Source organism: Sus scrofa, chromosome 14 (genome assembly GCF_000003025.6).
Source record: "Sus scrofa isolate TJ Tabasco breed Duroc chromosome 14, Sscrofa11.1, whole genome shotgun sequence".
In the NCBI taxonomy this organism is placed as follows: domain Eukaryota; kingdom Metazoa; phylum Chordata; class Mammalia; order Artiodactyla; family Suidae; genus Sus; species Sus scrofa.
This window is the reverse complement of record NC_010456.5, coordinates 10421367-10443893: the sequence shown is the minus strand read 5'-3', so window position 1 is coordinate 10443893 and position 22527 is coordinate 10421367. Positions and strand designations below refer to the sequence as shown.

Here is a 22527-nt window from a genome sequence, read left to right as displayed (position 1 = left end):
TTAAAGGTTATTTCAAGAGTAACGTTACAAAGATACACTCCTGTTGGTACAGTTGTTAAGCTAAGATAGCTACCACAGCACAGTGATCAGCATGCCCACTGTCACTGGATGAATTCATGGTCTGGAGGTAAAGCTGATTCTTCCTGGAAATCCTATTTTTGCTAATTCTGTCTCTGAAATTGGAGGAGGTTTAGTGAGCAGAGCTGTAGACGGAAGCTTTTCTGCAGTTACTTTTTCTTCTAGTCATCATCAATACTAGCTTTGGCATAATCATATGTTGTGTAAGAGATGGTGCTCATTTATACAAGTAACTTAAAAGCCCAGAAAGGTGGGGGCCAGGTTTTGGTTTCATTGTTTTTAGTGACGGGGGCTATAACTCTGATCGTGCATCAGGTTTTACAAGTCAGATGATGGATTTCCAGACTTAAAAAGGCATTAGGCCAGAAACCCCAGATAGAACTTTCCAACCAAAATACTAATGAAGAGCATGCAAATACCAAAGCACCCACTAAATCTGTCAATCTAAGACCAACAAACATGTAAGGCTAGAATCTTGTGGTAATCTTAGGTCTACCACTGCCAGCTAGTATTATTAAGTGAATCATGCCTTTTTATGCTTTGTATTTCTGGTCCCTGGACATCTGGGCCCTTAATGACCTCTGAGAGACGGCCCCTCCCAGGGCAAGCCAGTTCCCAATTGCCTGGGCTCTCCTGGGAGTGTCCCTTTCTTATACAAACCAATCAGCCCAGAACCCATAACTGCACCTGCCCCCTTCTGGAATCTCTTAACTCAAGGCTACTTCACCTGCCCTAATCAGGTATCAGACAACAAGAGACAGCCCCTATGTCCAGGGTCCCCTAAAATTATCCAGACTAGCTAATCCCGTTTACCCCATCTTTCCTGTTTCTTCCCAGAAATCAGATTAATGGCCTTTATCCTTAACCCCCGCTCACTCCTCTGCCTCCTGACTCACTCTGGTGCTTCCCTGAATAGCCCTGCACACACTGTGAGTATAAAAACTTCTGTGAGTATAAAAACTTCTTCCTTCATGACCGTCATTTCCACATCTGTGCATCTTCCCTTACTTGATTGAAACAAGTCCCAGGTGCATTTTTTTCCCCCTTTTTAGGGCAGCCCCCATGGCATATGGAATTTTCCAGGCTAGGGGTCAAATCAGAGCTACAGCTGCCGGCCTATGCCATGGCCACAGCAATGCCAGATCCAAGCCGTGTCTGCAACCTACACCACAGCTCATGGCAATGCTGGATCCTTAACCCACTGAGCAAGGCCAGGGATTGAACCCACATCTTCATGGATGCTAGTTGGGTTCATTACTGCTGAGCCCCAGCAGGAACTTCCCCAGGTACATTTTTTTAAACAATTGCTCAGGCTGGCCTGGGAGAGGTCATGTCTCTTCATCCAACAGAGATGAAACACATCTGGAAAGAGACTGTGGGGGAAAGGCTGGACAAGGAGGGGTAAGAGAGATGCCTCAACCAGTGCTGGCCTGGCAGCTGATGCCAGGCTGCCTGGAGCAAGGTGTTTACAAATTGGGTCTAAATGAGAAAAAGAAGAGCAATACATTTAATTTTCCACAAAGCTCAATTTATGCATATTTTTAAAATCTAGAATTATTTCCCCCCTTTAACAGTTGTGCTAAAATGTTCTTTGTTTTGTGAGATGATACCACAGAGTTATGCTGGGATTTTTTTTTTTTTTTTTTTTTTTTAGTATTGCTATTTTGGCAACATAAAATTTTGGCAACCCTTAGATTGTTCCCCAAATTTGTTTTTGAAATTTGACTGTGAGTGAAAGCCAAAGCCTGTAACTGCAGCACCAGGAAATGGGAATTGGACAGGGAGTTAGTATTTGAATCAATCCTCAAACTCTAAGCATAAAAAAAGAGAATTCAACTGGTACACACAGGCAGAGAATGAGGCCAAGGACTGTTCACATGCTGCTCTGCCAAAAACATGGATTCTGAAGAGATCTCACCTGAATTGAAGGTAAATACAAAGGAAAAAATAACAAGCTTATGAAGAAATTATGACAGAACAAGGAATGTGAAATACCACCTGGGGGGGGGCAGAATTCAGGAAACTATTTAGCATCTTCAGGAGCACAGGAAGATAGCTCTAAAATAGAAACAAACCTAAAATACTACAGAAGAGACTCTTTCACAGAAAGCCTTGATTCTAACTGCATTGAGAAACAGAAAATGGGTGCCAATGTAAATTTCACAGGGCATCCAGCATTGCCAAAGCAATCCTGAGGACCAAAAACTAAGCAGGAGGCATAACTCTCCCAGACTTCAGGCAATATTACAGAGCCACAGTCATCAAGAGAGTGTGGTACAGGTACCAGAACAGACAGAGAGACCAATGGAATAGAATAGAAAACCCAGAAATAAACCCAGACACCTATGGTCAATTAATCTCTGACAAAGGAGGCAAGAATATAAGGTGGGGAAAAGACAGTCTTTTCAGCAAATGGTGCTGGGAAAACTGGACAGCCACATGTAAATCAGTGAAACTGGAGCACACCCTCACACCATGCATGAAAATAAACTCAAATGGCTTAAAGACTTAAACATAAAACAAGACACCATCAAACTCCTAGAAGGGAATATAGGCAAAGCATTCTCTGACATCAACCTTACAAATGTTTTCTCAGGTCAGTCTCCCAAGGCAACAGAAATAAAAGCAAAAATAAACCAACGGTGCCTAATCAAACCGACAAGATTTTGCACAGCAAAGGATACCATTAAAAAAAAAAAACAAAAAGACAACCTATGGAATGGGAGAAAATAGTTTCAAATGATGCAACTGACCAGGGCTTAATCTCTAAAATATACAAACAACTTATACAACTCAACAGCAAAAACACCAACAACCCAATTGAAAAATGGGCAAAAGACCTGAATAGACATTTCTCCAAAGAAGATATACAGATGGCTGACAAGCACATGAAAAAATGCTTAACATCGCTAATTATGAGAGGCAAATCAAAACTACTATGACATACCACCTCACACGTGTCAGAATGGCCGTCATTAATAAATCCACAAATAACCAATGCTGGGGAGGGTGTGCAGAAAAAGAACCCTCCTGCACTGTTGGTGGGAATGTAAATTGGTACAACCACTATGGCGAACAGTATGGAGGTAACTTCAGAAAACTAAATATAGAACTACCGTATGACCCAGAATCCCACTCTTGGGCATATATCCAGACAAAACTTTCCTTGAAAAAGACACATGTCCCGTATGTTCATTGCAGCACTATTTAGAATATCCAAGACATAGAAACAACCTAAATGTCCACTGACAGATGAATGGATTAAGAAGATATGTGTATATATACACAATGGAATACTACTCAGCCATAAAAAAGAACAAAATAATACCATTTGTAGCAACATGGATGGAACTAGATACTCTCATACTAAGTGAAGTCAGAAAGAGAAAGACAAATACCATATAGATATCATTTATATCTGGAATCTAATGTAGAGCGCAAATGAACCTTTCCACAGAGAAGAAACTCATGGACTTGGAGATCAGACTTGTGGTTGCCAAGGGGGAGGGGGAGGGGGAGGGAGTGGGATGGACTGGGAGTCTGGGGTTAATAGATGCAAACTATTGCATTTGGAGTGGACAGGCAATGAGATCCTGCTGTATAGCACAGGGAACTATATCTAGTCACTTGTGATGGAGCATGGTGGAGGATAATGTGAGAAAAAGAATGTCTATATATCCATATGTGTGTGTGTGACTGGGTCACTTTGCTGTACAGTAGACAACTGACAGAACAGTGTAAGCCAACCATAATAGAAAATATAAAAATCATTTTTAAAAAATTTCACAGGGCATCAATGCCAGAGAAGACAACTCAGGGACCACAATGGATCAAAACAAAAACAAAACCCCTCCAGAATCATATCTAATAAAGTATGAGCCTTGTCCAAGTCACAAAATACCAAACAAAACTCCCCCATTCTGATTTATATGTGTGTCTGCTGCTTCTTTACCAATCACAGCTTTAGCCTCGTCTAACCTGCCCTTGTGTAGATAGAGTTATTGAGAGACTTGATCCCAGCATTGTCTTCACTTTATGACAGCACCCAGCCCAGAGGGAATGCTCACTTCCTTGGGTCCTCCCCCAAAATCACCCCATGAAAACCCAAATTTCTCTCTATAATGCCCTCCTACAGATGCCCATGGTTCCCTATAGGGTGTGGCCTCTCTCACTACAGCAAGAAACAAACCCATCTCCTTCAGGCTGTGTTCCTGGGGGTCACCGGCTGCCAAGTCAGAACTGAAAGGTTATTTAACATGATAGTATCTTTCAAACAATAATGAAAGCCTAGAGGCTTTTTCATTAAAGTCAGAAACCAAACAGGGAGCCCTAATATAACCACCATTATCCAATATGGTTCTAGGAGTTCGGGCAATGTAATCAGACCAGGGAGAGAAATAATAAATAATAAAGGCCTTGGGAAAAAAGACACACAAGTAATATTAGATAATTAAACTGTCCTAAGAGAAACAATTGAAAACTATTAGAACCCAAAGTGAGTTCAACAGAGCAATCTAGTATTAATTAATATAAAACTCAAGAGCCACCCAAAATGTAAACCACAAAATAAAATTAAATCTCCCATTCTCAATAGCAACAAAACATCTGTGAACAAGTGGAACAAACAATTTCAAAGGAATAGAACAACATACATGAAAAAAAGGCAAGAAATACTACAAGCTGAGGCAGAAAAGCTTACTACCTGAAAAATAAATATTTCTTATAATTCACTATATAAATTTAATATAATTCTGGTAAAAATCATATCAGGTTTCCATAGCTGAACATATCTTTCAACCACAGAAAAAAATGAGGAAAAATAAAGATATTACAAAGTTATAGTACAGCACAGGGAATAAAGCCAACATTTTATATCAAATGGGGTATAATATATAAAAAATTTGAATCACTGTGTTGTACACCCGAAACTAATATAATACTGTAAATCAACTATAACTCAATGAAAAAAAAAATGACAGTAACTAAAGTGGTACTGAACCACTATGAAATTTAAGGCAAATCAATGAAACAGAGCAGGAAGCCAAAAAACATGCAGACATCGATAAAAAGTTGACCATATTTAAAAAAAAAAGCAGAGAAACATCGATTATCCAATAACTGCCACTAGGACAACTAGGAAATTATTTGGAAAATTACGCTATACTTTACTTCAATTTATAGGCAAAAATTACTTGTCAGATTTAAATAAACACAAAACTCAAAGAGGTTTTAGAAGAAAACACAAGTAAATGATAATATTGAGGAATTCCCATTGTGGCTCAGCGGGTTACGAACCCCACTGGTGTCTGTGAGGATGTGGGTTCGATCCCTTGCCTATCTCTTATCACAAGCTGCTGCATAGGTTGAAGATGCAGCTCAGATCCAGTGTTGCTGTGGCTGTGGAGCAAGCTTCAGCTGCAGTTCTGATTCAACCCCTACCCCCAGGAACTTCCATATGCCAAAGGAGTGGCCATTAAAAAAAAAAATTATAATAATAATCTGGAAAGGTGAAAAAAAAAAGTCAGAAAAGATGACTTAACTATGTAAACTTTAAATCTGGAGGTCAAAAAACAAAGTTCATAAAAAATTGGATGCAAACTAGGAAAAAAACATTTAACAAGTGATTCTAAAAATGTATCCATTTTAGTACATAATTTTTACAAATCATATTTAAAATAGGAACACATTAATTGGAAAATGGTCAAAAAGCAGGGGATACTACTTGTCACCTATAAATTTCGGAAATATCTGTAAGAACTCTAATACCCAGAGATGTCAGGAATGCAGAAAAGCAGTATTTCTTGTTTATTTTTGGTAGGAGTATAAAGACTGGGAAAAGTAATATACCAAATACTATCAGCGGTAATTTCTAGCTAATAATATTATCAATGATTTCTTTTTTTAAAATACGCTTATCAATGTAATCTACAATAAACATAGTATTTTGTTATTTCTAGTTATTTCTGTAAGACAAAACAAAATAAAAATTGAATTCATTTGGCTTCTTTTTTTTCTTTTTGGCCACACCTGTGGCATGTGGAGGTTCCCAGGTTGGGGATGGAATCTGTACCACAGCAACTACCTCAGCCACTGCTGCGACAACACTGGATCCTTAACCTGCTGCACCAAAAGGGAACCCTCTTAATTAGCGTCTTGACGTTACTTTCTCTAAATTCAGCTTGTTAGTCACTGCCCTCCTTTACACTGTCCCTACCACTCCCAAATCACTCGTTCGGAAAACAATTTTCAGCTTCATTAAAATATATACACATACACATGAAAGAATTTCTATGAACAGGATCATGACACAGAAAGATCACACTTATATAGTACACAAAACACTCAAGAATACTGATCTATTATGGCAAATGCAATTTTAAATGCATTTTTTCAAAGTTCCCATAAGACAAGAGAATTTAGTTAAAGGAATATGATTTTAGGAAATGAGTCCCTGGAATTTCTTTGCTGGATTTCAGTTGATCCAGCCATTTTGAGAATAGCCAGACATATCAAAAGCAGAAGCAACAAAAGAAAAGGCAAATAAATCGGACTTCATCAAAATTAAAAATGTCTCTGCATCAAAGGACACTATCAAAAAGTGAATAGATCACGGAGTTCCCGTTGTGGTGCAGCAGAAACGAATCCGACTAGGAACCATGAGGTTTTGGGTTCGATCCCTGGCCTCACTCGGTGGGTTAAGGATCTGGTGTTGCTGTGAGCTGTGGTGTAGGTCAAAGGCGCAGCTCAGATTCCACGTTGCTGTGGCTGTGGCATAAGCCGGCAGCTGTAGTTCCCTAGCCTGGGAACCTCCATATGCTGCAGGCACGGCCCTAGAAAGAAAAAAAGTTAATAGATCACCAGGGATTGGAGGAAAATATTTGCAAATCTTTTACCAGATAAAGAGTTAGTATCCAGAATATATAAAGAACTCTTACAACTCAACAAGGAAAAGACAAACAACTTGATTTAAATGAGCAAAGGGGGAGTTCCCACCATGGTCAACAGTATCCATGAGGACACAGGTTTGATCCCTGTCCTCGCCCAATGGGTTAAGGATCGGGCATTGCCATGAGCTGTGGTGTAGGCTACAGATGTTCCTCGGATCCCACGTTGCTGTGGCTGTGGCAAAAGCTGGCTGATACAGCTCCAATTAGACCTCTAGCCTGGGAACCTCCAAATGCTTCACTGGCCTAAAAAAAAAAAAGGAAAAATAGCAAGTATTGTGGAGGATGTGCAGAAATCAGAACCCTTGTATGTTGTTGGTGGGAATGAAAAATAGTGCAGCCTCAAAAAGCTAAACACAGAATTATCACATGACCTAATGATTCCACTCCTAGAGAACCAAAGACATATGTTTAAACAGAAACTCATAAAAGAATATTAATAACAGTATTATTCGTAATTGCTAAAAACTAGAACCCAAGTGTCCATCAACTGATGAGTGGCTAGGTAAAACATGGTCTATACAAACAGTGGACTATTGTTCAGAATGAAGTGCTTGAAAACACTCCATTAAGTGACAGAAACCAGGCACAAAAGCCATATATTATGATTCCATTTACATGAAGCAGCCTGAATAGAAAAATCCATGGAGACAGAAAGTAGGTTAGTGGTTACCCTAGGCTGACGTGATGGGGGATTGGGAAATGCCTGCTTAATAGATACAGGGTTTTTTGGGGAGCGATGCAGATGTTCTGGTATTAGATAGTAGTGATGGTTGCACCCGACTGTGAACGTACTAAAAGCCAGTGAATTGTAAACTTTAAAACAGTTAAAGTGAGAATTTTATGTTACAGGGATTTTACTTCTCTTAAAAGGAAAAAGAAGAGCCAGGGACAACACAGCTGCCTTTAGTGGAAATGGGAGAAGGGGCCTTAAAAATTAAGGCCCAGCCCAATCACAGCCCCAGGTAGGTGATCGTAAAGGTAGCACAGCTTTTGAGGACAAAGCCAGGCCTATCTGCTGGGCTTCCTGACTCCTAGTCTTTCCTAACTCCCAGCCCAAGTTCTTTCCAACATGGGGCCGCCTCAGAATCAGAGCTGGGATGAGCTGTCCTATGTCTCAAAAGCAAAACCAAAGTTACCTTCAAGACCAGGTGCTTTCTCTTGCAGGCACAATTTGTGCACAGCTCTTGGCTTATGCTACAAGCCTTGGCCATGGCCTGCAATCAACCCAACCCATATCCATCAGCCCGTCTGCCAATGCTTTTATTGATTCTCTCATTATTTGCTTGTGGTTGATGATTTACATCAAATGGAAAAATCACATTGTCAACACATTGCTCTAATCTTAGGAAAGCATGTCATTCACACTGTCAGAGTTGGCCTCTGTCCCATTGATGTTTGAAGCCATGCCTTGTGTTTAAAAAATGATGGACAGGGTATCAGCAGTGTAGGGCACATTCATAAAGACAGATCAATGGTCTCTTTCATAAATGGCTTCAAAGAGTACATTGCAAAACAGAAACAAAAAAAAATCATGCACAGAAGTACTCAGAACTATTTTTGCAATAATTAATTCTTTGGAGATAAAATAAAAACAGAATAATTAATACAGAAAGCAATTCAGTGCATCATGGTGATTAAGACGCTCTCTGGCCACATAGATGTTGGCTCAAATTCTGCCTCTAGCTTTTGGTTAGCAAGTTGCTTTGCAAGTTCCTTTTACCTTCAGCTATTTCTTTTTTTTTTTTTTTTTTTTTTTTTTTGTCTTTTGTCTTTTTTGTTATTGTTGTTGTTGTTATTGTTGCTTATTTCTTGGGCCGCTCCCGCGGCATATGGAGGTTCCCCGGCTAGGGGTCGAATCGGAGCTGTAGCCACCGGCCTACGCCAGAGCCACAGCAACGCGGGATCCGAGCCGCGTCTGCAACCTACACCACAGTTCACGGCAACGCCAGATCGTTAACCCACTGTGCAAGGGCAGGGATCGAACCCGCAACCTCATGGTTCCTAGTCGGATTCGTTAACCACTGCACCACGATGGGAACTCCTCCTTCAGCTATTTCTTTTATAAAATAAGGATAACAGTAGTACCTGCTTAAATAGAGTTGTCTTAGCAATAATAATGCACATAAAGCATTTAGCACAGGGCCGACCCCATAGCGTATACGCAGTTTAATGAGATATGAAACATTTTGCTGACAAAACTAAATTGTACCTTTAAGTTCACTAACTATCTCTGCCATGGAACTGAGCAACAGAATGGTGTCTTGAAAGAAACAAGGGACAAAATCAGGAAACTTTGGTTCAAAATCCTAGTTTACACACTTAACTAAGTAGCAAGACCTGGGAACATATTAGGCAATGTCACTAACACCTCAAGAGAGAGGGAATAATGCTGTATCAGAAGGTACTGAGGCAAGTTACAAAGTAATATATTACACACATTCTAAAATACAGGATCTAGAATGTAAGCGTATGTTCTACTTACACAGTGCTTCATAACTACCAAGGTTTTACTGGTAAAGGACTGCAGTGAGACTAGACGGTGAGAAGCTTTCATCTGAGTCATGGGACTGTCACCTGAGCTGCACAGGCTGAAGCACCGTCTTTCGAGCATCACTTTCTCCGCCTCCAAAATGAGGCGATTTAACAATCATTAGGTCTCCTTCAAGCTCGGACATCCAGTGGCAGTGTATGTGGGAAATGATCCATTCTGACCCTCCCTTCTCTCACAGCACTAGAGAGGGACACGGGCACCAAGGGACCCATAAGAATACCTAGCTTGTCTTTACCAAGGGTGGGAAAATGTCCTATTTTCCATGGCCTGTAAGTTTGTGAACCACGTGACATTCAAGAGGCCATGGCCAGATGTTGTCACTGGAGGTTCAATGACAGCAATTCTTTTCTCAACCCTTGAGCTACCAGGGAGGACGATGGTAGAGGCTATGAAGCTGGTAGGGGTTTGCTTCTACTCCGGCCTTGGACCCCAGGCTAGGTGAGTCTATCTCATCCCGGATGTAATTCTTCCTTCATCTCAGGACGAACTCACTGCAGATTTATTCATCGAGGAACAAAATTCTCCACTCATCAGTAGCTTATTAACATTTAACAAGCTATGGGATAATTATTTAGCCTTTAAAATGGAAGAAATCTTGGAGTTCCCTGGTGGCCTTGCAGTTATGCATTTGGTGGTGTCACTGCTGCAGTGTGGGTTCCATCCCTGGCTGGGGCACTTCCATTCACCATGGGCATGATCAAAAAAGAAAGGAAGGAAGGAGGGAAGGGAGAAGGAAAGAACTCTTGTCACATGCCATGACAAGGATGGCATGTGGAAAAAAAAAAGACAAACACTATGACTCCACTTACATGAGGTACCTGGAGTAGTCAAATTCATAGACAGAAAGTAGAATGATGGCTTTTGGGGCTGGAGGGAGGGGGAATGGGAAGTTAATGGTTTAATGGGCACAGAGTTTCTGTTTTGCAAGATGAGAAATTTCTGGAGATGGTTTGCACAACATTAGGAATATATTTTACATGACTTAACTGTACATCTAAAAATGATGGAGAAGGTAAATTTTGCTATGTGTATTTCATCACACTTTTTAAATTAACTAATTATATGATCATTTGGGAAATCAAGAGCAACCAATAATTATGGTTTCCTTCTTCTCCCCAAGTATCCCTCTCCCTTTGAACCCAGGTGGGCCTCAGGTTTTTTGGAATCCTGAACACACAGATGTTCTTATTCGTGTCCTGCCTCTTGAAACAATGTGACCTCTAAAGTATCAAATTAATCCCCTTGTTCCAGGCTCCCCGCCAAACCTCTACCACCGTCGGACTAACTAGACATCCATTTCTTTTTCTTTTTCTTTTCTCTTTTTTTTTTTTTTTTTTTTTTTTGGTCTTTTTAGGGCCGCACCCACAGCATGTGAAAGTCCCCAGGCTAGGGGTCAAATTGGAGCTGTAGCTGCTGGCCTACACCACAGCCACACCAAATCCAAGTCATCTGCAACCTACACCATAGTTCTAGGCAGATCTTGCCAGATCCTGAACCTACTGAGCAAGGTCAGGGATGGAACCCTCATGGATACTTTTTGGCTTCTTAACCCACTGAGCCACAACGGGAACTCCTAGATGTCCATTTTGTTGAACGGGCTAGTCTACTATCAAACAAGTACCTCTGGGAACAATTTGTGTATCGGTTATTCACAAAAGAGATGCATGCCTTCAATCACTGGGATTTCTCTCTAGCTAAGATTAATACAAGGAAGAGATTCTGAATGTGAAAAAGGGAAGGCAAAGGGGAAGAGAGTGATTTCAGAGCTCGTTGCTTTTGGAGAAAGAAAGACCTGGAAAAAACATCACCATCAGGATGGTGTGGCCGTGGTGCTGAACAGTAAAAGGGCAACAGAATCGCTGGGCACCCGGAGCTGGAGATACTCAACATGGGGAGAGGGTGGGGACACAGAATGGAAGGGAGTATCAGAAGGCATTTTACAGACCTGGGGCTTTTCTCAAGTTCAGTGGGATTTTCTCAAGTTCTTGTATGGTTCACTCACCAGTACCTGCCCTAGGAAAGGAAAGAGTCACTCCTCTGACACTCTGGCCTACGTATGTTGTTTGCTGCTGAGAAAGGAGGCTGGGATGGGATTCTCATGATCCAGTAACGCCGGCTGAACAGCTGGTTCTGACTCTACTGTGTCTGAGATGGAAAGGAGGAAGTTCCTAGGAGGAAGGGAGGAGGCTGAGGGACCCCTGGACACTGGCAAGGGGAATGAGGCCAGTGATGCTATCCTTCTGCTCTCTGAATAGAGAGGCTCAGAGTCCTTCCTGAGGGGTAGTCAATTAACTGTCTTGCAGCCCAAGGTGAACATCCCCAAGAACACAAGGGAGAAAGAGAGTACTGAGAGAGCTTTCCTCATTCACATTTACTACACTGGCTCATTCTTTCCACAACCTACCATCCCAGCCCAAGCCATGCTCTTCTCTTTCCAGTACTGACCTGCTCACCCCTGCAAATACAAATGCAGACACTCCGTGTCCCCGCACCTCCCACAAGCCATGCGGCATCTGAGCTAAGGAAGCCTATTCCCCTCCCTTCCCAAAGCCTTGCTAGAAGAACAGCACGACCCCCAGAGCATCAGTTCGGTGGACTAAGTCACTTCTGATCATACACTACTGATACCTGTAAATACAGATTCATGGGAGGAGGAGAAGGATGAGTCAGGGGCCCCAGGATCCACCAGGGCCCCAGGATCCACCTACTCTCCTTCTCCACCCCTGTCTGTTCCAGGGCTTCAGATAGGAAGGCAATGAGATACTGGCAATTACCCTGCTCTTTAGCTGAAAACTGTGTAATGGCTACTCAGTTCAGTCAACATGGTGGGTTTGTTTTGGAAATCAGCATTGTTTTATATATGTACACACACACACACACAAAACCTCAAATCTTTTTTTCTCTCTTGTATAGATGTGAAATACTCAAACACTGATCCTGGCAAATTTACTGATCCTGGTAAATGTTCTCAGTCTTGAATGAAAACAAATCCCACAGAAACAGCCCTTCTATGATAAGGAAGGCAACACTGAAAATGAAAAATTCAGGGAAGGCTGCCAGAAGACCAAGCCAGAATGGTCCTGCTACTAGTAACTGGGTACCGAAAGCAAATGTGAGTTTGCAGAAGCTAAAACTGCCTGGAATATTGGCTGGTGTATATCCTCTTCAAATCTCCCCCCTCCATGAATCCAGGGTTTACAGTTTAGAATGTCTATTAAATTCAGAGTGTGTTCAAACAAGTAGCCTGATGATCAAACATCTAAGCCTTTCAGTGGACAGGAAAAGAGATGTGTTATTCAACCCAGTAAAACCTGAGTTTTAATTCACTGCCATCATTTTAAGGGTAGCCCCTGATCTGTCTTTTTTTTTTTTTTTTTTTTTTTTTTTTACAGTGATCTCTTTCTATCTCAAGGCGCTTTTCTGCTCTCTTTAGGACATTAGCATTACTATCGCAAGTGCTTTTAGATGAAGATATGCATTCACCCATGATGCTCTAGACCATGGTCTGGCCCTCACCCGAGGTACTCATCTCAGGAAGTATTTCACACTCACCTATCTTTCAGATTATTAGAAACTTTTACTTCCATTGTCTGATCACTTGGAACAAAGCAGGTTTTTGGATTAAGTTCTTTTGGGTACTCAGAGTGAAATACGGATAGCATACCCCTTTCATGCACATAAATCAGAAGACAGGACTAGGGGAGGAGGAATCGAGTAATTTGTTGTCATTTGCAAATGGCAGCAAATGGTTTCTCTCCCTTAGAATTGGTCCTATAAAAGTCAAAAGCTGCAAAACTCTGTGCCACATCAAGAAACAATAACTCTGTTCAGACCAAGATTTTCTACCCTTAGTTGTTTTCTGATGGGTTCACTGTAAGCATACGACTTGAATGCTGAATAAATGCTTGTTATCGCTCAGTGGATATGTAGAGACCACTTCCAGTTCCTCTGGAAGACCCTTCAGGAGAAATCACCTTGAACTTGTTATAGCTAACCTTGACCCTACCCAGAAAAGCAAGGCACATAATAGGTAACAAATAATCAATCATTGACTGATTTCTCATCTTCAGCAATCAATGGGCATGGAAGAAAACCAGCAAACAAGTGTTGAAACCTTTCACACTGTAATTTCTCAGTTGAGAATTTAAGGCTGTGGGGGAAAATCTGCACAAGTATGAAGGTCACCCTGATAAAGAAAAAACGTGCGAGAAGACTATTACACCTAAAATGCACACCGTACATATTTGCCAGAGATGATAAACATATTCTGAAATCAGGTTTACCAAATGGTTGTCTTTGTTTCCCCATTAACACTATAGGGAATCTAATCCATCTATGAAAGTGCATTCAAAATGTGAGAGGCTTTCCCTTTTCTTTTCTTTTTACCCGTTGAATATAATCCACTTAGTCCCCATCTCCAAAGCCCCTCCCAAATAGTGGCGGAGGTTGAAGGGAGCGCTCTGGGAAGCCCTTGCTGAGATACTTAGCGGAACTCTGTTCTCCACGTGGGCTATTTAGGAGGGTCGCGGTTTCCTCGCGTGACACCACCTCCTCCCTGGTTCTTCTCTCGCTGCAAACAGAAGTCAGGGTGACGAGATAGATTCTCGCTTGCAGTCCGAGGAGGCGCTGACCATGGTCCTGGCCTCCGAGCTCGGGATGCGAGAGCGGAGGACGACAGAGGGGATGCGCTGGAAGTGTACGCAGGGCGCGGCGGGGAGCTGTCGTCTAGGCCCCCGCCCCTCCCGACCCCCGGGGAACCCGCCGGCCTTCACGCGAACCCTCCACTGCACGCTCTGAGCTGCATCAAAAAAGGGTGGGGCAGCCAGACACAGCTGCAATCGGAAGCTGCCCGGGAGGATTTAAGAAGAATGGAACCTCGGCCCATCCCCTCCCCCTCCAACCAAGAGACCCCCCAGCCGGGGATAGGCCCATCCTTTACCCCTACCCCCACCACCCAGGCCCAGGGAAGCGCGGGGAGCCTTTGTGGGCGCACAGCCGCCCACCGCCCAGCCCGAGCTTCTCCGAACCCTGCACGGAGAAGGGGCGGGTAGGGTGGGGTGCTTGTGCACATGCAGGGAAGCGATATTCGAGGTGGGGCAGGACGGTGGGCACGCTGGGATCCTCGGCTTTTCACCGAGCTGGAAGGGGCGCGAGGGAGGGGCGAGCCCCACGCTCCGTCCTGTCTCGAACACCTCCGCCCCTCCTCCATACCAACCTGGTCGTTGATGTTCTGCAGGGCTTCCTTACCGGAGGCCCGCCGGATCTCCACCTTCCGGCCCGATTCAACAGATGGCTCCCCGCCGGCGCGCCGACCCTGCCGGGAGTACGGCGGCTGCGGGTCCGGGCCCAAGTGGGCGACGTCCCGCTGCTGAGCCACCACCTGCCCCGAGCCCCGGCCCACCGACAGCGAGTCGAAGTCGATGGTCTTGTTCTCCGAGGACCCTTCCACCGGGCAGAACATGCCACAGAATTTCTGTCGAGGCTTGGGGCTACCGGAGCCCAGGTTTTTAAAAAAGGCAGGGACCTCTTCGTCCTCTGCCGCCTTCCCGGATTGCTTCCTCTCTGCCATGGCTTGGGGGCTTGGGGAGTGTCCTCTCTGTCCGTTCTTTCCTCAGCGGGTCCCTAAGTCTGCCTGTCTCTGTGCAAAAATCCCCCCCGGCTGCTGCCTCGGCTGCTGCTCTCTGCCTACCGCAAGGTGTACAGAAAGGAACGAGGGCTGGCGAGCGAGCGACCCACCCCTCCCGGTCCCTCCCCCTGACCCCGCTTTCTCCCCTCCCTGCCCACGCCCCCCGCAGCCTCGCGAGCTCCCGCGAGCGGCAAAGTTGGGGTTGGGAGGGTGGCCGCTGCGGCAGCAAGAACCGAGAGGCTGCCAGTTACCAGCAGCGGCGGGAGGTGGGGGGAGGCGCGGGCGGGGCGGGGGCGGGGCGCGGCGCTGGGGAGGGGAGCTCAGCGCTGGGGAAGCTGGGGAGGGCCGCGCCGCCCAGACCCCACGCTCCGGAAGTGAAGCGGCCAGACCCCCGGCTAATGGATGCGGAGCAGAAAGCCCGCTGACCGCTCTCGGCCCCAGGGTAAGTATGGGGCAGGGCACGCTGGGGCGAAGATCCGAGGGCGCCATCCCAGGCCCCCGCTCCCCTCTCCCCGAACTGCCCGGCCCAGGCACCTCTCTCCCACCGCAATGCAGAGCTGGCCCAGGGGCGAGGGCCCACTGTGTGGAGGGTTCCCTCCCCCTTACCCGAGTGCGAGCTAATGGATAGGAAAAGGGGCAGAAACTGGTAGACTCAGGACACTCAGCGGGAAGGTAAGGGGCGGCACTCAGGACGGAGAAAGGATGGCGCAGGCTGCGCAGAGTGGTGGGGGCCATATAGGGCGCGGTCTATCCATTGGCCTTGGTGGGCTACTGGGAGCAGAGATTGAAACAAGTTCCTCATTTACTATACCCACTGTGGTGGGGGGCGCGCAGCGTGGCGGAGAGAAATGCAGAGAGGCATAGCAAATGCGGAGGAAGTCGGTATATATAGAGAGAGACATAGGTCCACGGTCTGTGGGAGTGTAGCAAAGAGTGTAGTCTGCAAATTCCAGCCCAGCGCGGCAACTTGGATGTATAGTGAGAGAGGGAGCAGACCGCTACACTGGCGCGCCGTATACCGTAATTGCGCCACAGCGCCAAGAAAAGCCCAGCAGAATGCATCTTCCCCCGCCCCCAACCCGGCAAAGAAGGGAGAAAGACATTCTTTGAAGCCCACTCCCCAAATCTCCAGCCCTACCCAGCGCCCAGGGCGCCCCGCCTCATTTCCCCGCCCTGCTGCGCACTGCGCCAGAACCACGGGGTTTCCTAGGTTGCCAGAAGCCTCGTGCCTGAGGCCTTCTTGCGCGCGCGGCCAGTGCAGGGTAAGGAGATGGGGTGCCAGCTGTGATGAGTGAAGAACTGTGTGAAATCCAGCAGGAGAATGAGGTATGGGGACATGGTGTGCATGCGCCAGTAGACTAGCCACAGCCACCACCGGTTTAGTGGGCATCCAGAGGGCATTTTAATGTATGCCAGTAACACAGTCTCTGAGGGCTCTTTATTACTTACACCTATCCCTCTGTCCTTTCCACGTCTCAGTCCCTGCCCATGATTGATTACAGCCCTGCCTTTCTCTCTTCAGTGGCAAAATCCTGCAGAAATGATGCCCATCCTTTGGCTGCTGGAGAAGGAGCTCTGGGCATGCTCACTAAGCTGGGTGGGTTGGACTGGAAAACACTCTACCATAGGAGTGTCGTTGCTGGGCAGAGTAACCAAAGATCCGATCCCATTGTCATCCCTCACCCCTGGAAGGGTTAAATGTGGATACCCTGCCTCTCCCAATTGTGATGGATAGTTTGGTAAATGGAGTTAAATTCTGAGGACAACCAGTCCCAGTTTGAAGATAAGCCCACCATGATAGGTGGGAAGGCATCTGGGGATGAGAAGGAGAGGAGGAGGGAGGAGAGAGGAATTTACATGTGCAGGGGATGAGAGAACCAGAGGCAGGCATTTGGACTGAGCACCAGATGTGCTTCACATTTGAATAAAATGCTTCCACACGAATCACGCCATTTCCTACTGCCAGCAGCCCCCTGAGATGAGTGTTTCATTGTCACCACTTCCCAGGATTCCAGGGTAGAAAACAGATGTAGAGGCTTTGCCCAAGGTAACTGTCTAGTTAAATGATCCAGCAATTCCAGTGAGGTCTTCCACCTGGAAGTCTGGTTCCTTTTTGACCTTATCCTGTCTTTATAGGAGAAAGGACAAGATTTTCACATTTTCCCCTATATTCAAATATTTCCATCTGTGGCTTTATTGTGTGTCAGGAATGTTTCACTCGCCTTTTATTTTTATTTTTTATTTTTTTTAACTTGAAGGTAGGTTGCATTGCAGGTAGAGACTGGTTTTGGAAGAAGAAGACACCCAAAGATAGCCTAACTTCAGCATGACCATTATTATGTAGACCTTAGAGCTGTTTCTTCCTGGGTACCCAGTGTCTTTTTCCACCTTATGTTTCCTCTATTGCAACAGGGAGGAAGGTCACTCCCACGTCTTAGAAGAGGAACAGGAGGCATGATGAAGTCCCTGGGTTCAGATCCCTGGGGCTGCAGGGCAAGGACGTGATCCAGCATTTTGCCCTTCTGACCCTCTGGCACATGCCCCACTTTCAGCACCTTCCAGAAGGACTCAGGAAATGTGCCTGCAGCAAGAACAGCTGCCACTGTAGCTGCAGGTTGGCATCTGTGGCATATGGACCCCATTTGGAGTGATGGAGATTTTTAGGGAAAAAATAGTTGTGGCACCTTAACACACACTCCACGATGCATGACAGCAACGGGATGATAGACAGTCTTCCCTTTTTACATTATTCAGTCTCCACCGGCTCACCACAGATGTGCCTCCTCGATTTTTCTTTGTCCTCAAATCACCCATTCAAGTTCAGATGCTATGAAGAAAGCATCATGTTACTAATGAAACATTTATAGCAAGAAAGGCCCCTACTTGTGCATTTTCAAAACCTGACCAGGCATAACCATAGGGAATTCATAATTCCAAGTTTAACTTATTTGGTTCTACAAGTTTTTTCTAATTGTTAAACCTATATTAAATTTTACCTATAATGTTATATTAAAGTGTATTATATGTTATATTTTATACCTGTGTTCAGTTGGTTTTAAATGTTTGAGTGATTTCTGATTGGATTTTTTAATCAAAGAAATGAAGCAACTCACTATTGTTTAGTAGATTTAATTAAATTGTGAAGGATTGCCATGTTTTGGAAAAAGTGTATTAACAGTCTTCACTTTGGATATCATTAGGTCATAAAATTACACTACAATTATATTTATACAGGACAGCGTGGCTTGGCTGGCGCTGAGAAACACCCAGACATGCCGTTGTGTGGCATGGAGTGACATCTTGTGCTAGAAGCTGAATACATAAGCTCCTTGGCTGTCATGGGATGATTTGAAACACATAAACAGGTATCTGGCCACATCTCCTGATGTCATTCTGCATGTGGGAAAGATCTTCCTGTCCACAACTAGGGCTCCATTAATCTGCATGCCTGGTGAGCATAGGGTGGGAAAGCCAGCTTGCAGGAAAGTCCCCAAGAGAACAACAACAAAAAAATCACTATAAGCAAAGAAGAGGTCTGACTCAAATACAGTGTGGGGCAGAATCCCTGGTTTACCCTCACTTCTGTCCCTAACCAGGTACAGGTGCTTCCTGGGAAGGAGAAAGCTGTGTGGTAAAACTGGCCATTGTTTCCCCAAGAGCCCAAGCCACGCTGCTGGGAGACTTCCCTCCAGGAGTTCTGGGTGCCTGAGTGGAGGCGTCTCCCCACCTGCTAGAGTGGTGAGGTGCCAGAGCCCCAGAGCACTCTGAAAGCAGCTGCTTCTCACTTTTCCAGTGGGGCAGTCCCACCACGTGGCTTCAGGAGGGAACCGGCTCTGGAGACACAGGCGGGGGCTGGGGTGCTGTCCTGAGATACTAACTGCTCACCTTGGGTCAGGTGTGGAGACCTAACAGAAAGAGCCGAGTTCTGGCCACTGGGCAGTAAGGGTTATTGTTCCAGAAGCCTCTGATGCTGCTGTTGGAATGACCCAGCACCCATTCACTGGTGGGTTATCAGTTGAGAAGCACATCCAGGATCTTCTCAATCCTAAGGCAGTCTCTATTGGCCCCACAAACTGATCCGGTACCCACACTTAGAGCGAGTCAATATCTGGGACCATGGCGCGGGCACTGTTGGAGGACTGGTGTAGAATCATGAGTGCAGATGATCAGAAATCACTGATGGTTATGGGGATACCGGTGGACTGTGATGAGGCTGAGATTCAGGAGGTCCTCCAGGAGACTTTAAAGTCGCTGGGCAGGTACAGACTGCTCGGCAAAATATTCCGGAAGCAGGAGAACGCCAACGCTGTGCTGTTAGAGTTTCTGGAGGATACCGATGTCTCCATGATCCCCAATGAGATTCAAGGAAAAGGGGGTATTTGGAAAGTGATCTTTAAGACCCCTAACCAGGACACTGAATTTCTTGAGAGACTGAACCTCTTTCTAGAAAAAGAGGGCCAGACGGTCTCAGGAATGTTCCGAGCGTTGGGGCATGAGGGATTGTCTCCAGCGGCAGTGCCCTGTGTCTCACCGGAATTATTGGCCCATTTGTTGGGACAGGCAATAGCGCACGCCCCCCAGCCTCTGCTCCCGATGAGGTACCGGAAACTGAGAGTGTTTTCCGGGAGCGCGGTGCCAGCCCCAGAGGAAGAGCCCTTTGAAATCTGGTTGGAACAGGCCACCGAGATAGTCAAAGAGTGGCCGGTTGCAGAGGCAGAAAAGAAAAGGTGGTTGATGGAAAGCCTCCGTGGCCCTGCCCTGGACCTCATGCACATCGTACAGGCAGACAACCCGTCCATAAGTGTGGAGGAGTGTCTGGAGGCTTTTAAGCAAGTGTTTGGAAGCCTGGAGAGCCGCAGGACCTCCCAGGTGAAATACCTGAAGACCTATCAGGAGGAAGGAGAGAAAGTCTCGGCCTACGTGTTACGGTTAGAAACTCTGCTGCGGAGAGCGGTGGAGAAGCGGGCCATCCCGAGGAATATCGCCGATCAGGTCCGCTTGGAGCAAGTCATGGCCGGGGCGAGCCTCAGCGAAATCCTCTGGTGTAGGCTGAGGGAGCTGAAAGATCAGGGGCCGCCTCCCAGCTTCCTGGAGTTGATGAAGGTGATCCGCGAGGAAGAAGAGGAAGAGGCCGCCTTCGAAAACGAGAATATTGAAGAGCCGGATGAAGGGGATGGCTATGGCCACTGGGATCTTGAGGCGGATGAGTAAAGCCCATCCCAGAGGGGGACCCACAGCCGGCAGGGTAGGGCCTCTGCCTTACCAGGCTAAGACCTTTTCAGATATTTTTTCTCCTTTAATGTATGCATTTGAAATGACAGCATTTGAGCCAGATCTTGATTCTTCCTTCCTTCCTTCCTTGATTCTTCTTTCTAAGAAAACATATCTGAGTGTTTCTTGGCCCCTACATAGATTTTAACAGACTGGCATTTACCAACAGGCTCTTCTTTGTTTTCAGGTTGACTTATTTTGTGCAGATGTTGGAAGAAAAGTTCTCTTGCAATATCTGAGCACATATCCAAACTTACTTTAACTTTCCATAGATTAAGGAAGCCATAGCACCTCATGGGTATTTAAATCAGACCTGTGCTTGTTCTATGATGTGAAGTGTGTTTCAGGTATAAACGAGCATCATTCAGTTAAATGCTAGGCAAGGTTCCAACACAACTGATATATAGCATCATAGCAGCTTTGTATATACAATAAACAAGTGGCTTAACTTTTCTAAACATCTGTTTCTGCATCAGAAAGAAATGGGAAGATAATAGAATAGGGTTATTGGTAGGATCAAATGGCATCATGCCTTTTAAGCACTTAGCATGAAGTCTGGAACATAGAAAGCCCTCAATGCATTGAGACTCTTTTTATTTATTTTCACAGTGCTTGTTGTCTGGTAAGTGCATGCTCTCTTTCTTGTTCTAACAGTCCTGCACTAACAAGTAAATATATAATCTGTCAGTCAATTTGTGACAACTTTGCATTAGAAACCATTTTAGCACTTGTGGTAAGTTCGAACGTTTGTTGTCTATTACGTTTCTGATAAAATTGCCAGCAATTGTTGACTATTACTAGTGATGATAACAAATAAATTCTTTCTGATCATGGATAATTTTAACTGAAGAACATCCTGGGGATGTTAGAAAAGCATTTTTTTAAGAAAGAAGATACCCTATGTGATCATTTATCTTTCTAAGTTATATTTTTCAATACTGTTCAATCAAGATGCTAAAACTCATCCAATACACCCTGATTTTATGCATTTTTTTTGTATTCATGAACATGGCCTCATTGTTCTCATGAATTGACACTATACAAAGTAAAATGTTATAAATGTGAAGTTGTAAAATAAATACCTGCTGATAATATTCTGAGTTTTTTCTGCTTCATGTATTGTGGTTCTGTACAAACCATCGCCTAAATAGGGCATTTCATTACTAAAAAAATTTTTTGAGAGGTAAGATTAGAAAATCAAGCTAAAGCCCAAAGGTCTTAAACTCTTTGAGAGAGAAAAAAACCTGAGAGCAAAATGCTGGAATCAGGAGTACTTGGGCTTTGTCTCCAAGGATGAGTGAGAGCTCAGCCCATCCTTCATTGATTTCTCCTTTAAAATATAAGAAATGACAGATGGAGGCCAGTTTCCTCAGAGACCTCCCACTCCTTTGCCTAGACAAGTAACTGTACAGAGGCATTCACCAGCCTCTATTCTGCCAAGAGTCAAATGACCTAAAGGTGAAATACTACATTTCTTGGTTGGAGTCATTTTTCACTATATGGATGTATAGAGGGGAAAAAACTTCTCCTGCCTTTGGCCCTCTTGAAATAGCTTCTCTTCCTCTTTCCTAGGGTGCTATGGGGGAACATTCCTCAAGAGCTGTCCATAGTAGACTGACCCACTCCAAGGGTCTGGATCACTTGAGCAAAACCTGCTGGGAGATTGGTCTCACTTTGTACTAAATGTGTTTCCAGTCCTGACCCTTGGAGACTGAGGCTTCCAGGATCACATAGTCCACTGCTGAAGTTACCTCTGCACCAGGGTCCACCTGCCTCTTCAGGTCTTAAGTATCCCCTACCTCTCCACCTATACCAGCTAGTCCTGGCAAGCCTCTCATGCTGTTGTCCATCCTAAACACAAGACTGTCTGCATTTACTCTCATGTCCTCACTACACTGTGCTTCCTCCCCAATCCTCATCCCTAAGGCCCTCCTATGTGCCTACTGGCTGGTCTGAGAGGTCCTAAACAAACTAGCCTATGTCATCGGAGTCCTCGCAGAATTCTCTCTCACCACGTTCCTTGAACTCTGGTCCTCCTGGTCGTCTCTTGCCAT

General features: G+C 45.0%; 2 protein-coding genes across 5 annotated transcripts in view; one reads left to right on the top strand and one right to left on the bottom strand.

Annotated features, from left to right (window-relative positions):
- The window catches only part of DPYSL2 (dihydropyrimidinase like 2), a 117108-nt gene extending 101812 nt beyond the window's left edge, over positions 1 to 15296 (bottom strand). The window contains exon 1 of the mRNA XM_001927801.6: positions 14792 to 15296. Within this exon, the coding sequence (XP_001927836.1) occupies positions 14792 to 15145 (354 nt within the window). The 5' untranslated portion in view covers positions 15146 to 15296. The remainder of the gene's footprint in view (positions 1 to 14791) is intronic.
- PNMA2 (paraneoplastic Ma antigen 2) lies at positions 15505 to 21569 on the top strand. Of its 4 annotated transcripts, XM_013982674.2 has the most exons (4): positions 15508 to 15644; positions 17615 to 17816; positions 18437 to 18567; positions 18799 to 21560. In XM_013982674.2, exon 4 carries the CDS (start codon positions 19319 to 19321, stop codon positions 20411 to 20413), a length of 1095 nt encoding a protein of 364 aa, XP_013838128.1. In that variant the 5' UTR covers positions 15508 to 15644; positions 17615 to 17816; positions 18437 to 18567; positions 18799 to 19318; the 3' UTR covers positions 20414 to 21560. The 4 variants fall into 4 exon arrangements, with proteins under 4 accessions (XP_005670502.1, XP_013838128.1, XP_020929233.1 ...); XM_005670445.3 differs by lacking the exon at positions 17615 to 17816 and having other exon boundaries at positions 15505 to 15644; positions 18799 to 21569; XM_013982675.2 differs by lacking the exons at positions 15508 to 15644; positions 17615 to 17816 and adding an exon at positions 16380 to 16528.